This window comes from Limanda limanda, chromosome 4, assembly GCF_963576545.1.
Source record: "Limanda limanda chromosome 4, fLimLim1.1, whole genome shotgun sequence".
NCBI classification, from domain to species: Eukaryota; Metazoa; Chordata; class Actinopteri; order Pleuronectiformes; family Pleuronectidae; genus Limanda; species Limanda limanda.
In genome coordinates, this window is record NC_083639.1 from 21,607,576 (window position 1) to 21,624,863 (window position 17,288).

Below are 17,288 nucleotides of genomic sequence, written 5' to 3' on the forward strand. Positions count from 1 at the left end.
TTTGAACACACTGTTGCTGTTCAATAAAGTATGGGTCTGCATTCACATAAGAATGATTCACTATCAAGTTTTATTGTTATAATGATGTTTACAGTTAAGTAATGAGTGAGATAGTTTCCAGTCTCACATTCCTTAATCACCACAGTGGAGAAGTTCAAGTCAAACACATGTTAACAGCTCATTCATCACTCTGGGTGCTAAAAGTGGGGAAACAGATTCCTGGGTTTACTATAATTTGATTTGGTTACTGCTGCAGGCTTCGGCTAAACAGGTTCATTATGTATGTAACCTCTGCCCTCTGTATCGGATAAATCATTTCAACAGGCTTCAGGTTGCCAAAGAGACTACTTTTTCATCCGTTGGTGACAAGTGTGTTTGTGAGCAAGATTATACAAAAGCAACTGAATGACATGAAACTTATTGGAAGGATGCAGCAGGAATCAGGAAAGAACATATAAAATGTTGGTGGGGACCCGACCAGGCAGCGGACCCACAAATTCTCTCTCATTTTCTTGAACATAATGAGATTTTTGAGAAACATTTACATCATTTTCCAGGGAATTATTCATGGACTTGATGAATACAATCCGAAATATTTATGGAATTGATATCTATGAGTGTGTGAAATTGAATGCGACTTGATTGAATCTTAGGGGGCTGTTGGCAGGGGTGTGTGCTCTTCTGAGTGCAATTCAATAGGTAGACATATTGTTATGAATATACTGTTGTGGAGGTAGCTCAGAGATCCTCTAGGTAACCAGGGAGTAGTTGGCCAATTACACTACCTGGATTCAAAAGGCACCAGGAGAGATTCCACAGAGAGAGAAGAAGAGACACACCAGAGAGAGACACATGAGAGAGAGACACATGAGAGAGACAGATGGAAGACACACGAAGGAGACGTGTGAGGAGAAATACAAGGAACTGAAGAGGGAGACTGTTAAGAGCTGAGAAGAAACTGCTGGCAAGTTTGTGTTTAGTGTTTTGAAATTTAGGTTTGGTTTGTCCGTGGCTACTGTTGTGACCCGGTGCCATCGTTTATTGCAACAAATCTATAGAGTGACTATATACAAAGGTGACATGACTAGAAGCATGATGATTCATAGATGAGACTGACTTGCAATTGGTCAGGGACGTGTAACTGCAATCACAAGTCTGCAAGATGACAGTGTTCGTATCCAGGATATTTTAGCTTCTTTTTGGAACAGTTGGAGGAAGCGGAGACACGTCAGACATATTTATTTTCTGTCTATGCTAAAACCCCTCAAACACTTCACAGCAATCCAACATTGTTGCCTTAAACAACTACATTAACACAGAGAACTATTAGATATTGAGCAATGAAGTCATGGAATCAAGTCTCTTGCAATCAGAAAGTATATAGTTAAAATTGTAGTTGTTCTTGAAGACATGTTTATTAGTGAGATTTATTGTCTTAGTTTGACGTACTTCTATAATGTGTATGAGAGTATTCATTTTGGTGCTGTTGGGATGTATTGTAGTGGTTATGTATTGTGTGTCTTATTTTGATTATGAATGATTAGTATTGTCACTTCATAAAAGCATACTCACTTATGTGAGTGACTGAAAATGTCACATTCATTTTCTTTTGATAGAAAGCACAGAAATATCTCTAACATGGCTTTTGCTGATCAGGAAAACTCAACTGACAGACGCTGATAAATGTGTTTGATTTGGATGAGAGCTTTATCATTGTGCTATCAATCAGAGTTGTTTGTGCAGGGCCTCTGTATATGTGCATATAAACAGCTGGGGCTAATTTCCCTGTGGGTCATGTTTTTTAGCATGACAGTCTTAGTATTTACAGCTGGTGAAATAGACCCTATAGCCATGTTGTGTAGGTGCATGTGCAGATGTCAGGTGTATGTGAGATTTCACGTCTGTGCTCTGTTCCCACCACTGGTGTCTTCAGTTTGCATTTCTAACTGTCTTATTTTAACTGTGTTTGCATACTCATGGACAGAATGTCTCTCTTCTAAAAAACATCTTCTACTACAGCAGCTTTGAGACTGACAGTTCATTTCTGCTGAAAGAAGGTTTCAGTAAACTGAGGATCTGCTTGAGCTGATTTGAATTAATGTGATGAGTAATGTGACTCATATCGTCCACATGGTAAAAACCTTTGAAAGTTATTTAAGGAATTTGTGTATACAGTATTTTGTAAAGCAACTCTAGTTTGTTTTTATACCTTAAAATAGCAGCTTCAAAATCATTGGGATTGTGCACAAAATTAATACTGATCCACAGTGCACCCTGGACGCCTCGAACAGCACTATATAACTCTATGTATCCAACAACCAGAGTCAGCAGCTATAAGATACAACTAATTCACCATTCTCAGTGTGAGCCACCAAAGAAACTGAACATTGTCAGAAACAAAGAAGAAAAGAAAAAGTGACCAAGGTAGAAACTGAACAGAAGTGAATATTGTAGCATCTCCCTCTTTGGCGAAAGCTTAAAGAGCCAAAGGATGCAGGAGGTAGCAGACCTGGCTTTGTTGTTATTGGACAGTCATAACTTTATCTTTGTTATGTCTTTTGCTTTTCTGCTTGTACAACTTGCTAGATTATCATCAGAAGCCAGGTAAACCCACTTCGATAGGTTTAGCAAGTAAGCCAGATAATATCGATATGATTTGATACACATTATGTTCAGACATAAACTAGTTGCATGCTGTGTTAGATTGTTAGATTGTATGCTACTGTTATACTCTGTGTAAATAATGTTTTCTCCCTGGTGTTACTGTTTTACATGCTGGCCAGGTTTAACTGGAAGGTTACAAAAACATTTCAATGTGATTTGTTGTACATCGGGGTGGTTAGTCAGGCTCATACCGCATCGTATTTACAAACGTGAATTATGTATCCCACCTGTAGGGGAGCGAGCCTGATTTTTTATATTATTATTTATTTTTAAAGCACAGTATTTGTAGCATAAGACACAGTAAGAATTCCATTGTACAGGACTGTATATATGACAAATAAAACAGTTTTAACTTTGAGAGCAAATCATCTTGACAACACAAGGCTAATTTATGGTGCCCCAAAAGTCAAGTGAAGGTGAGGGTAGATAAACTGTGTCGAGTAAGATACTAACTATATCATTGTTGTTGGTCGCAGTTGGTCTATGATTAATGTACGCTTTGAGCCACCCCAGATGCCAAATGATATGTGGATCCACTCCATCAGCACCATCCCCACTCCACTTGCTGACAGCCTTGTTGTGCTCCTGAACGAAGCAGTCTTGCACGGCCTTCCACCCCCCTTCGTCACCGTCCAACTCGTAACTAACTCCCATCCGATCTCCTCCCAACTGTTCTGAACCTTTTGTTTGTCCCTGAGGCCAGGTGAATTGACATTGTGTAGATTACGTACCAACTCATATAATCTCTCCTCGGAAATTTCTGCCATTTTAAAGGTTCTTCTTTGTGTCTACAGACATCCAGTGGTGTCTCTAACTTCAACTATTGGCAACACGCCCCCAACAATTTTCAGTGGAACTGCTCCGTATCTCTGAAAACATACAAAATATATATCAATTTAATGCAGAGTACGGACAGAAGGCTCGCCTGTATCCGTATTTTTGACCTGTTCAGGGTGGGCCCAACCCCTGTGAACCCTCACGGCTAAGTGGTCAAGCAAATTTATGGATCTCCTGATACAGTGACTGGCTGAGCAACATTAGGGCTTGTGAAATGAGGTCTCGATCTACATCTACACATACCTAACAGTCTTTTTTCAACTTAGAAACCACAGGACACCATCATGAAATCATGTGGTAATGGAATGAATAGTTTTTCATTTTGATTTAGATTTTTTTCAAAGGGGAGCACAGGACAAGTGATTTACAGACTAGATGTGTACTGAATGTTTCACCAGACCACACTAAAAGGGCTATTTATTTGAGTTAGACTTTATACTTGAAGGAATCTTTTAAACACACAACGCTGTGTTCATACAGATAAAAGTTAACCCTGAATAACAAGGTCATTAGTAAAGGATCGTCAAAACAAAAGAAAAAAAAAAAAAAAAAAGAAGAAAATTCAAGTGTTGATGTCAGTTGTAGCAGTGGTACAAGTTAACTTTGTGAGTTCACCTCTGAGAATGGGCCACAGTCCAGTGGAGCAGAAGTGGAATTCCACGTCTGCAATTATTGAACAACAGGGTGCAAAACAAGCATTTCAACTGGGAAGAAGGAACGAGCGGGCTAAAAAGTAAGGCATGTGTGAAAAGTTAGGAAACACCTGACAAAGCACTGACTCAGCCAAATCCCTTTTTTTTTTAATCGCTGTTTGCTTTATTCTAAAAGAAACAGACAGGGGAATACTGTAAATGAGATAATACACAACATGGAGGAGGTAAATATTAGAGACAGGAATGGCAAGGTAAATAAATGCAGGCATCAGAAGGGTATTTGAACACTCAGCAAACTGGCGTTCCTTAGTACAGGAGACAGCACACAGTACAGTATATCCTCTTGAGCCAAAAATACAACGACTCCGCCATTCACACAAAATCATATTGGCACTTAACAAAACAAAATGAATGTGCTTGATATATCCTCAATCCAGGCTACTTGGAAACAGGCACAAAGCTTCTTACAAACAGTGCACACGGCCTTATCTATAGCAATGTATGTCATTGTTGTTTCATCAGTGGTATTTTATGGTAGCTTCACATTCATTTTCAGAAATCCAACAACAGAAAAAAAAGTGTACAGATCTGATGGCAGAGGAGCTATGGATACACATCCCTCAGATGGGATGGGAGACTAGGAAGAATTCAAACATACAAGTGCACAAACATGTGTTATAAGGCACTGTAGTAAAACATTATATATGTAGTAAAAAACAAAAAGGAAGAATAGAATAGGTGGTATATACACCTGGGCATTTTAACATATTATAGAAAACATACCCTGAATGCTCTCTCTCCCAAAGTCAGCAAAACAGACAAAACAAGGATATCATCTTTTTTATTCCCTCTGAAACAACTATTTCATTTAAACCTCTCAAAAACAATTTATTTTACTTGAACGAAGACTAAAGTTAATGTTGCCACAATATACTTGAATATACTTGAGTGTTGTCTGTTTTGAATACCTCAGTGAGAGGGTTTTGTCTGTTGACAGTATCTAAACCATGGAAAGGCCAGAAGACTCTCCCAAACTACAAGTACTGCTCCCTTTTCTCTGGTGGGGTACTTTTAACATTTGGTCTGCAATTCAAAAGGGAAAAAAAGACACATTTCAGTCAAAATACAGTCACAGAGAAAACTAAATAAACCCAAACACATTTACAAAAACACCCAGAGGTCATAGGATATCAGCGAAATCATCAATCAGCGATCATCATTCAAACCCTCATTGTTAACTTTCAGCTGATAATGGGGAGGGGGGCAGGTGGGGGGGTGTTTAAAAGCTGAGATGAAGGAGGAGGCCAACACATTTCTTAAAGAAAAGATCTGATCGGAGAAGAGTCCATATTTACAGAAAAGGCTCAGACGGTAAGAGAAAACGGGAGAAGGCAGTTCATCTGAGTTCCCATTCAAACTGATATAACACAGAGGAAAGGGAAATATTCTTCTACAAGAGGTCCAAATTGGGTCTAAGAGGTAACGGGATAAAAAAGGGAAGACAGTGCTTGGACAGTCGGACAGTCCTGGATAAAAAGGCGGGGGCTGATCATTCAGGGAAACTAGTTTCACTCAACAAGTCTGCCCTGAATTAGAGGAGAGAAGAAGACAGTAGGAGAACAGGATTAGAGGACAGGAGGGGAAATAAGACACACATCAAGATCTATCAGATTCTCACAAAAGCTATGAAGTGTTAGAAAGACGAAAGTGAGATGCTTGATGACAATAAAGATGTTGGAAAAAGGAGGGCAAGTCAATGAGGAGGAGCATGGGAGATGATGCTACATATCAGCTGGCTTCGAATTGATGCGTTAAAGAGACGTGCTACATGTAGGCTACCAAATGGTTCATTGTTCACTGATGGACTTATGAAGGTAACACACAACACATCAACTCATATTTCTCTGGGTGAACTTAAGTTAGCTGCTAGCTCATCAATTATTTCTTGCAAGAGTTAACATTTTTGGGGAAATACAGTTTCTCACACTCACCTTCTTACAGAGAGATGAGTTAAGCTTAGCTTAGCATAAATGGTGTAGCAGTGTGAAATTAGTTTGGTAACAAAGTAACAAAATCTTGCTACTAACAACACTAAACCTAATTTAGTTTGGTATTTATAATTGTATATCTTACTTGTATTTTAGTCTTTTATGAGAATAAAGGCAAAATCTAACAAGAATAGCGTTGCAATTTTACAGTGAATAAAGTCGTTGCTGCTTATTTCCTGAAAAAATACGTTTTCTTTATTCTCATAAAATTACCACTAAGTCTCACAAAATTATAATTTTATTCTTGTAATACTACGATTTTATTCTTGTAATACTACGATTTTATTCTTTTAATATTACGGCTTAATTCTCAACATCAATTTATTTTGTGTTCAACATGACCCTAGTAGTGTAGTAATATCCAACTACTCATGTAACTCTCATTAATAATTTGAACAAGTACTATTCTTTTAGATGTAACCTATAGTTTTTTTGTCTTTGGACACATCGTTAGAGGCAGTTCAATCAGACTTGTTGTTGAGCAATCCCCATTCAAAACACAGCTGCTCCTGACAGAACAGTGACTCCTTGCATCCCCTTTTATTTAAAGGGCAAAAGGAATTTCCTATAGACCTAACCCCCCCTCGGCCAATCTGACCATAATAGAGCACTCGACAAACAAGTGTCTACCAGGAAGAGAGGCCATATGAATGGGAAACGGGGGGACTGGGACCTGTTCTAAGAAAAGTAATTGGCTTTATTATCTGGAACAGTGATGGAGCAGCTCTTTTGGAAACACAAATGGGGGCAATGTGATGTGGGAACATCAATGGGGAACTCAAGGGCCATTATAGACTGTTGTTAGGATTTACAGGCTTTTATGTGAGGCAGATTTCAAAATTGCTGCAGTTATCTATTGTAATGTATTCCCATGGAGCAGTCAATGGTTTGTAAAGCGCATGTATGAAGTTAAATATGACGTGATATTTATTTACTGTGTTTTCAGGGTCACATTAGCTTATGGTCTACTGTAAAGTAATGTGTTATACTATACTAGGGCTTTAGCTTATGATACCTGTTCAATGAGAAGTCTATGAAACAGCTTAGTAGATAAGTATGGTTATACATGAGATTATAAAATAAAGGAGTGTGTGGATCTGGAATAATACTGTTAGTTCATGCATGGAGCAGGATGATATGTGTCAATTATTTAATTAAACAGATTGAAATAATATTAAACAACATTCATACTTGGTACGATCTAAGCAGACGCCTTTTTACTAACAATCACCACTGCTGCAGTTCAGATTGTGTCTCCTGTAGCTCACACCAGTGCCTGTTGTGGCTGACAAAAAAAACTACCTTTCAATTAATTAAGTTGCTCATCTGCTATACGAAATGGCTGCCTGAGGACTTAACTACATAATGTAGGACAATGCACACATAATTTATTGAAGCTTATTTTTGGTTTATCACACGTAGTCAAGCATAAACTTTCTTCATCATGGGAACTGTCCTGTTTTTCCGGTCGCGATCAAACAAGGTAACCTCTGTTCTTTTTCTCCCAACAGAGGAGCTGCAGAGTAACTTTTCTAAGTTTCTGCTCAGTGATTTGACGCTCTGAACACAACCTACCTGCAACAGTGGAGTGTTAACAAGCAAAGCTATATTGAGGCAAACACAGATGCAGCTCCAACCAGGAAGCATCGGACATGCTGATAAAGGTTCAGAGTGTCTTACAGTACTTCTATTTCTCCGTATCCATTCCCTCTAGGTATGTCTGCTGTGATTCCCCTCTTAGTTTACTTTTGGATTCACTTTAAAGGTCCCATATAATAGAAAGTGAGATTTTCATATATTTTCTTATAATTGAGCAGCTCTAGATGCCGTAAAAATAGTGTGAAAGTATCATAATATTTAATCCGCAGAGAAATGTACACAGCCTGTATTCAGAAACTGCCTTAAAATGAGCCGTTTGAACTTCTTTAAGTTTGGATGTCACAGTTAAACAGTCACTGCCCTTAGCCAACGTCAAACTTTTTCTTAGTTAACAACACAAGTAGTCAATCAGTCACTGAGCTAGCTGATACAAATCTGACAAATGAGGAGGAAATGCTGCACAATCATTGGATGTGAAGAATCCAGTATTCTTCACATCCAATCTTCTGAAGGACCATATTATTAGAGACCACTAATATTTTACTCTTCTGAAATTTTTTGTCCGAATTTGACCTGTTGATATCTTCGGCTCATTTCAGCACTAACTGACTATCGCTAAGATAGAGATAATAAAAAAATATTTTGATGTGGTTAAAATAAATATACTCATATATTCTCATGGATATACATGTAAAATATGAGACCTTTAAACGTAGCTTTGCTGCTTCAAGATAAAACACTTTGAATCAGTAAATTTGTTTCTATTTTGTGAGGGGTCAGATTTAATCAGCTTGAGTAATGACATGAAAGCAAACAAAGTTTCTGTTAATAAAACAAGCTGATCATTATTCACAATATGTGAACTGGATACGTTTTCTCAGTCAGAAGAATACATTGAGGCAATGTGCTTGTTTGTAATACTGTATGTTAGATGTAGAAGTGCCTGTTTCTGTTAATGACTCCCAGTGTGTGAGTAGTAAATGATCGCAGCCATGAATGCATGATAGTCTTTTGGTTTTGTTTTGGCTGCACAATCTGATAATAAAGGGGGCTGGTGCCAAGTGTGTCCTCTGCTCTCTGTTTGGATGGCTACTAGAAGGGGGTGGGGTTTACACGTACTCCCTGGCTGTGGAAGGCTGTGATTGGCGGTAATATTGCTGTCCTCGCATGTCTTTGGAGCAGGAGCAGCACAGCAAGGAGCCGCCCAGTGCTGTCAGACTGGCCGCCGCCCAGCCCACGAACAGGGCTGAGCCGAACTCATACCTGGGCAGGAAACACAAAGGAAATCGACTTGTTCAGGCAATTCCTTGCTAATTTATAAGAAGCTCGAACACAAAAGCAACAATAGTAATAAACTAATACAACAGCCACGACTGCCTTTATTTTGATTTGTATGTTTTTTATCTCTTGCACAGAGGGCAGAAAAATGTATCTCCTAAAACAGATTTATTTTGTTAGGTACTGGTACTCATCATTTCACAATAATTAACATTAGCTTTGCTACTAAGCAGTTTGAAGTTAAAATTATCCATGTTAACTATAAGCTTGCCAGGCTCCTGAACTACGTGTTAACTTAATCAACATAAAGTGGCTTTGAGATGCAGTCTGTGGTACTGACCATCAATGACTGTTGAACTGTAGAAAAAGCTTACTCCATTTCGACCCTGAGCTATGACTGGCTGTCTCTATAGACATCCAAGTGAGTAATGGTAATTTCTGTTCATGTACATTAAACAGAAATTAATAAATATTTTGATCGACAAGATGCAAACACTTGAAGAGTCAAAGTGAAAGTAGTAGAGAGTGAAAGGAACTTGAAGAACTGACATCATCATTAATTTGATGACTGGTGTCTTGCCTTGCTGTCAGCGTCCAATTTCCACCTCCATGCGTCTTCTTTAACAATGATATCACACAGTCACAAGACACTTTGTTGTCCTCTCACATGCAACTCTAATGAAGCAGAACTTTGTATTTGTATTTAATATGCCTGATACAGGGTTTATTTTTGAATGGATGTGCACTTTTCTAGTCATATCTACCCTTTAAAGCACTTTACACTATTCCCCAGAACTCTTCAGCATGAATACTGAAGGAGATGGCAATCGACCCACTATTTTAGCAGTTGCAACATTGTGTTTGTGATGTGTTTATAGAGTCTCTGTGGAACGATTTCATGGCATAATGGATGAAAGAGTATGTTTCGCTAATTAGAACCCTACAAAAGTGTCTTTTCAGTTTGTCTAATGACAAAACCTCCAGTGATGAATTTGATGTCTGTTTAATGTTGTCTCAACTAATGCTAATATTGATGACAGATGCAGAGAATACTGATGTCCATGCCAAAAGAAAATTGGGTTTTCATTTGAAAATGTATATCTTAATGACATTATTGCTGACATCATTTGAGAAAAAAAACAATACTTTGGTCTCAGGAAAAGCAAATATAAAAATAGAACCTCTTATCTGTTGTAATTAAGAGATGCAGCTGATGAAGAACAGAATTTGGCATGAGCTGAGACACATACCTGGCGTTGGGCGGTGTATTTGGGTTGAAGAACAGATAGGACACCTGAGTGGCATACCAGGACACAGACACCAGAGTACATAGACCTGTGGAGGGAGTAAGGATTAATACAACTGAATATGTGCGTCAATTAAGCCAGCAAACGTTCAGTGCTGCACATAACAGCGGCACAAAAATGAAGTGGGGAATCCTTGTTCAGTTGATTGTCTCCCCTGGGCTCATGGTTTATCTCTGAGATCAGCGGCTAATGCCTTTAAAACGACCACTTCCTGTTTACAGCAGTGACACTAATTACCCAGAAGACTCCCCGTGATAGATTCAGGCCAGAAAAATACCAAACCACTCTGGCTAAATGCAGTAATTGGAAGACGTTTTGCAGCATTTCTTAGGTTGGAAAGTCAAGTTAAAAAAAACTCGAACTTTACACAGCAGGAATCCCACCTGCGAGCAGGAAGAGAGCGCCTCCGGTCACTGCGATGCGGGTCTTGGTGGCTGGGTTGTTATCTCCCACCTTGGTGCACTTCATGCCCACCACGCTGACGATGATGCCGATAAAGCCCAGCAGCACTGACACCACCATGAGGGCCCGACATGTCTGGATGTGGACTAGATAAAGAAGAGGAAAAGGTGGAGGCAGGGACCACAGAGGGGGAGCATAAAGAGGTGAATGAGAGTGATACAAAAATAACATAAGAAAGAAGGGCAGGGCAAATGTTGAGGAGATGAGAAAACAAGTACAGTTTCTACACCATCAATTGGAATAAAGCATTGCTGGACATAGCAGTGATAATTATAGTGGGAAGAAGCTACACACGCTGTGCAGGATTGATAGGAAACCACATGCATTTTTGACAGAAAGCTCATTAGTTAAAGTCCACCACTGTCCTATTCTCCAGAGCAGAGTGAATCCAGCTGTTTATTGTCCAGAGGTGACGGGCTTGGCCGAGGCCTGGGACCTTAACTGATCCTCCATATCTTCTCCCCATCATTCCACTGTGGTTTTGCCTTCTCAAAAATCGAATGCACTGCCCACAAAGGCCTCAGCACACATAACATAGTGGGAAGAACATATTTACACATACTTACACGCACTCATCACATCACAGTATGTGCACACGCACCATTACTGGTGGGATAGACACGGGTGAAACACACAGCGCTCTCTCTCACACAGCAGCTGTAGGAGGGCCTGCTTTACATGTTTCACACAGTGGGATTAGTGTGGCTGTCTAGTTACAAAGCAAGATTGTTTTCATGGGGCTGTCGCCACAGCGATCAGACGCCGCTGCCCTCAAACGCTGCCACACACAAACGTGTCGGCACCAAAGCAACGCTAAGCACTTAATGATACTGTCAAAAATACTGATTGAGTGTGTCTTATTTATCAACAAGCCAGGGGGATTGAAGAAATCCCAGCAGCGGGGAGAAAACATGCAAATTCCAACATCCTGATTCAGATATCTGACAGAGCTGACAAATACGGTGATTAAAGTAAATGTAACAGAGGTTTTCATCCTAGTTTAACAGCCAGGGACACAGATATTAGCTTCAAATAACCATGACTTTAGTGTACCACTGTTTACACATCAGAGGAGAGGAGCTAGAATAGAGTGGAAGTAAAAGTAAAAGTAGAAAAAAAAGTCTACTTTTAATGATGGTTTAAGAAGTCAAGAATTTACTTCTACTCTAAAATGGTCTAGAATAGAGTTGACAAAAGTCTTAACTCAATGTCCACTTACTAGTTGTTTTTCCAGAGTTTTCAACCATATCTTGTGGTTTTCAAGGATCAGATTGAACTTACATTCAAATTTGTCAAATAGTTTATCTAGAATGGAATACCAGAAAAAAATCTTACAAATTGTTACCCCCAGGTTCACTTATGCTTGCTCTGTCTCTGGAGCTTTTAACTGCATTTCACATTTTAGGCACTGAGTTTGATCAAATTATTGTTTCCAAGGTGAAGACTGAAGTTCTATGCCAGACTAAAATAAAGCAAAATTATTTATCCCAAAAATATTTATGTTCACTAAAGAGCTTTATTTTTTGTGGACCTATCAAACATATCTTGTAGTTCTAGAAAAATGTAATATCGCAGGACAGAATCAATCTGGTTTTCTTGCATATTCAGGCAAACCTCATAGTCCTCAAAGCCCTGGGAAAAACAACACTTTTTTTGTTTTTCTTTTAGGTGTTTTTTATTTTCAAAAACTGAAAAGAACAGAAAATTCACTTCCTGTTGTGCAACAGTTTGAGCAGGAACCTGAAGTCATCATTTCTCATTGTGACAGAATACGCACAAGGCCCAGCAGTGATGTAGCAGTTCAGAGGCTGACCTAAGGGAACTTATGATGGGGCAAGAGGACGGAACAATCTTTGAAGTGCGATTTATTGCTCCAGGGCTCCTTTTGATGGAGAATCTGAATGGTCTTACACAGAGACTGGTTTGATTTCTTCCTTTTTCTTTCATCCATTCTGTGCATTCTTCCTTTCTTCTGAGGGCGTGCAGGGGTTTAGGCCCTTGTTAAATGACACTACTCGGAGCAGTTTCAGTCCCTGACCAACTACAAGGGGTGAAGCAGAGATTAAAAGGAAGGATGGAGGAGGGAGATGGACTGGCTTACCCACTGGGCTCTCTCTCTTCCCAGTGCCAAGGTTGGCAGTGCCAGCCACAAGCTTTCAATGAGTGTGTGCCCGCTTGCTAGTGTGTGTGTGTGTGTGTGTGTGTGTGTGTGTGTGTGTGTGTGTATGTGTGTGTGTTTGTGTGTGTGGGAGTTGTACGGTCCTATTGTGAGGTCACTGGTGACTCTTTTGCACATAATAAATGTTAGCCCACTCACTACTTCAAGCAAAAAACTACATCTCCAACATTTTTATTTAACATCTCCAATTGAGTTGCACCACAAACTCAAAGCAGAGAAACACAAGTATGATATTCTCTGTTGTACCACACTTTATTTAGCTGAAATTAAATCTGCCCCAACCAATTTCCCTGTAGTGAGTTGGTTTTAGTGTGAACTGAGAGAAAGCATGTCTCCACTGAGACCGGAGGAGATGCTGTTGTTGCTCACTGTGTTGACAGACGCACATCACAGCCCATTTTCTCTTTAAAATAGAAAGACAGTGACTCCACTTTATATTTGCCATTTAGGTTCAGGTCTATCTATTATGACTGAACCTGAGCCCCATCATACTAAGTATCCAGTATTAAAGGCGCTATTTGCTCATGTTTTAGTAATCTACTTTAACGACAGTGCCCATCTGGATTACAAAGAAAGTGTGATATTTTAAGTTTTACACTTTTAGAGACTGAGCAATTAGGACTGTAGCTTCACAGGTAGAAGGTTCTCGGTTCCAATCCCAGTTTTGCCGGGGCCTTTCTGTGTGAAGCTTGCATGCTCTCCTTATGTCTGTGTGGGTTTTCTCTGGGTGCTACAGCTACCTCCCAAAGTCCAAAGACAAGCAGACTGGGGTTAGGTTCACTGGAGACACTACATTGATTGTAGGTGTGAATGTGAACGAGGATTGTAGTTTGTATTCTGACCCTTGGAAGCGGTGACGACCTGTCCAGGGTGTACGCTCCGTCTTGCCCAATGTCAGCTGGGTTTGGCTACAGCTCCCCCCGTGACCCTCAAGAGGATTAGCGTTAAAGATAATGGACGGATGGATCTTCAGAAACCGAAGCCAAAGAGTGGATATAGGAAAGTATTGCGATTAATTGTTGATTTGGGACATTTTATGGGAAGAGAATTGTTGATATGATGGTTCCTCGTCCTGTGGTTGAATGGATTCGGCCTTTTAGACGACTGATTCACGGTATCTGCACTGTTGGATTAACTTCAAGGAGCATAAACCAAAAGATTTATTATCTGTAACAGTTTACTTATTTAGTGAATCTAAAGCTGCATTCAGCTCGCATAATTACACGCATTACAGTTTATTCATATGCTATATAAATGTGGTATGACTTGACTTGATGATAACCTATACCTTCAGCATTAAAGGGAATGTAAAGTGATTATATTATGTGGCAGGGCGGACTGTCAGAGGCAGGTGAGGAAGGTCAATGTGTTTTTGTTATTAGTTGTTTGTGGTTTTGAAGAGCAATCCTTCAGCACTACCATCCACAATAACAGCCAACCTCCCCAACTTTATATATTCTAATCATTATCGCTATTTTTTCAACCGAACATTGAGCAGCACTTTCCACTACAGTTGCCCTGGCGGCATCAGTCGAGCTCAGCACAGTCTGGTGAACAATTACAGCCACTATCACATGCTGCTCCTGCTGCGAATGTAGCCAGGGAGGAGACTTCCTTCAGAACTCAAATCAAGAGTTACTGCTGGATCAAAAATAACACAACAGGGGTTTTCAGTCAAGATTCAGAGGTGCAGCGCTTTTTTCAAACCCTGCGGACACATGACTGAATGCTGATCTGCTCCGTTTCATAATCTGTCTGTCTTCAGGAGATGCCTGATTAAACCAGTTATTGATCAAGAATGCCTGGTCACAACTTTTCAGTTGGATGGTTATTCCGAGCAATATGTAGTTTAACCCGTTGGAAAGGTTTTCTTCAGTGTTTGTCTACAGTGTATCTTGTAATCACTGGGCGTGTTAATGGACAAATGGAACAATGTGCGCGTGTGGGGAAGACAGAGCACATTCTGGGAATATCTCTGGTGTTTGGCTCAACACTGCCCTTTTCTTCTCCTAACAGCCCCTATTCATCCAGCCAGGACAATACGCTGTTCTTATTGCTGCTGCCGTGAACCAAAGGGAGATGGAGATCAGCTCGTCACACAGAACACCAGAGAAAATGTTTTGATATAATGGCTCACTAAGAGTCTCGTTTGTTTTCCCAGGGAACGTGTGCCACAGCAAGAATCAGTCCCAAACCACAGAGGAAAAACAGGCAAACTCGTTCAGTGCGTTCAGTTGCTCAGTGAAAACGGCTTCTGACCGAGCCCACCCCCCGTGTAGCCTCTCATTAGAATCTCTAATGAAAGAATAAAAGAATGATTGAAGCAGGCAGGAGATGGATGGATTCATTTAATCCGGGTACCATTAATTATGAGTCACTGGCTCCCACTTACAGATTGGAGATGACAAGAGGCTCATATTCGGAGCTAATTTATGTCCGAACACCACATTCCTGACCCCCTCCCACTCCTCACACATTACGTTTCATGATGTTCTGAAGTTTTAAGACAGAGCTGAGCTCTATTAAAGATGTGAACAGCAGCACTTTAAATGAGATTTACAGCCTGTAAATGTAATGCGTCCCAGAAAGGGGGGGCCTGGGGAGTTGTTTTCCTTCTGTTTTTGCTGCTGATTAATACGTGTTGCCAAATGAATGGGCTGGATACAATAACTGTTGTGATTTGTAACACACCGCCAAGTATACTTATACTTTAGGGAAACTTGGGAAGACAGAGTGACGGCAAAGGAGAATATTTGGCTAATGAAAACTCACACAGAACTGCCTCACCAAAAAGAGACTGTAAAAGAAAATGAAATGAGGGCAGCCAAAAAAAATATAAAGCATTTTGAGAATCAGAGAATACTGAGTGAAAAAAAAGAGTGATTAGAGGAACCTTTCATTAGGAGAGGATTATAAGCTTGAATTTGAATTGTGCTATACATCATCTGACAAATTATCATGTGAATATATATGTTACAATTACAGCACGATTTCCCCGTGAGCTATTCACCCCTGTACATCTTAGTTTCAAAAGTGATAATTATGAACAATTTATAAAATTCTGCTAATGAGCATGTCATCCTTTAAAAACACTTAAAATAATTGAATTCAGGCAGAAGGGGAGGATCAGTGTGAGAGGAGAGAGTACAAGGCACAACAAGTTGGAGAGACCCAGAATCAAACATTGTACTCACTGTCCAGCGAGAGCATGGAGTCAAAGATCTTGCACTGCACCTGTCCTGTGCTCTGCGAGGCGCAGCTCATCCACAGCCCCTCGTACAGACCCACGGCCGTGATGATGGCATCGCCGGCGTATGACGACTGCTTCCACTGGGGTAAGGCGGTGGTGGAGATGATGCCGATCCAGCCGCCCAGCGCCAGGAAATAACCCAACAACTGGAGACCTGAGTTGGCCATCCTTGTCTAGTTCTGTCTTTCCGACTCTGTCTGACCTTTGACTGTCTCTGCTTTACTTGCAGCAGCTTTTGCTCAGATGGACCCACTTGCAGTAATCCTGTTACTTGTTTCACTCTTCTCTTCACTGTCCTTTCCCACTGAGCATCTCCTTCTACCCCTCTGCTTCAGCTCTCATCTGCAGAACTCTCTCTCCTTGTTTCTAACTCTATCTTTCTTTCTATCCCCACGTCCTGGGATCGTTTAGCCCGTCTCTGCTTTATCGATGAGTCGATGTTTCCCCTCTGGGCTGTCCTGTCAGATTTCTTGTTCCCTCAGGAGCTCAGGCAATGTGGAAGAAAGGCTTTCTGATGATCACTGGTTCACTTCGTCAAGCATTGTCGCTGGTCTGCCTCACTGACTGCATGGCATCTTCCAATTCTCTCTCTCTCTCTCTCTCTCTCTCTCTCTCTCTGCTACTCGCTTACTTTCCCCCCACTACAGTCTTTCCATCTGCTCCAGGCTCAAGTGGCTCAATGAGGGGTAGCAGGAAAAAAAGTTAAAAGAAAAAAAAGTGAATACAAAGTCCTTAACAGGCTGACCATAGAGAGATGGGGAAAATGCTGGACACTGATTGGACTCCTCTGAGTTGTGGGACCGCCCACTAGGAGGGAAGAGGGATGGCTCTGGTTGGGAAAATGAGCACTGTTTCAAACAGGGAAGAAAAGAGAAAGCAAAAGATGTAGCTCTGTGGGGAAAACAACATAAACACAATGAAAAATACCAAAAGATTGATCTGGTCTAAATGAGGACTTTCTTCATCATTCTATCAAACACATCAAAATAACTCCAGCGCCATGTTTTGTCA

General features: G+C 40.4%; 1 protein-coding gene across 1 annotated transcript; it reads right to left on the bottom strand.

The window, feature by feature from the left end:
- Positions 1-5,188: 5,188 nt before the first annotated feature.
- cldn19 (claudin 19) lies at positions 5,189-16,444 on the bottom strand. The gene is made up of 5 exons (XM_061070409.1): positions 16,222-16,444; positions 10,770-10,934; positions 10,330-10,414; positions 8,921-9,064; positions 5,189-5,237 (listed from the first exon to the last, which is right to left on the bottom strand). Exons 1-5 carry the CDS (start codon positions 16,442-16,444, stop codon positions 5,189-5,191), a joined length of 666 nt encoding a protein of 221 aa, XP_060926392.1.
- Between the last annotated feature and the right edge of the window lie 844 nt (positions 16,445-17,288).

Bases quoted from the DNA above. Each gene is read 5' to 3' on its own strand.
- cldn19 (XM_061070409.1), bottom strand. From the start codon at position 16,444: ATGGCCAACTCAGGTCTCCAGTTGTTGGGTTATTTCCTGGCGCTGGGC. The intron at 10,935-16,221 runs GTGAGTACAATG...TTCTTTATCTAG, and splicing joins CTCCATGCTCTCGCTGGACA to TCCACATCCAGACATGTCGG. The intron at 9,065-10,329 runs GTATGTGTCTCA...TTTCCTGCCCAG, and splicing joins AATACACCGCCCAACGCCAG to GTATGAGTTCGGCTCAGCCC.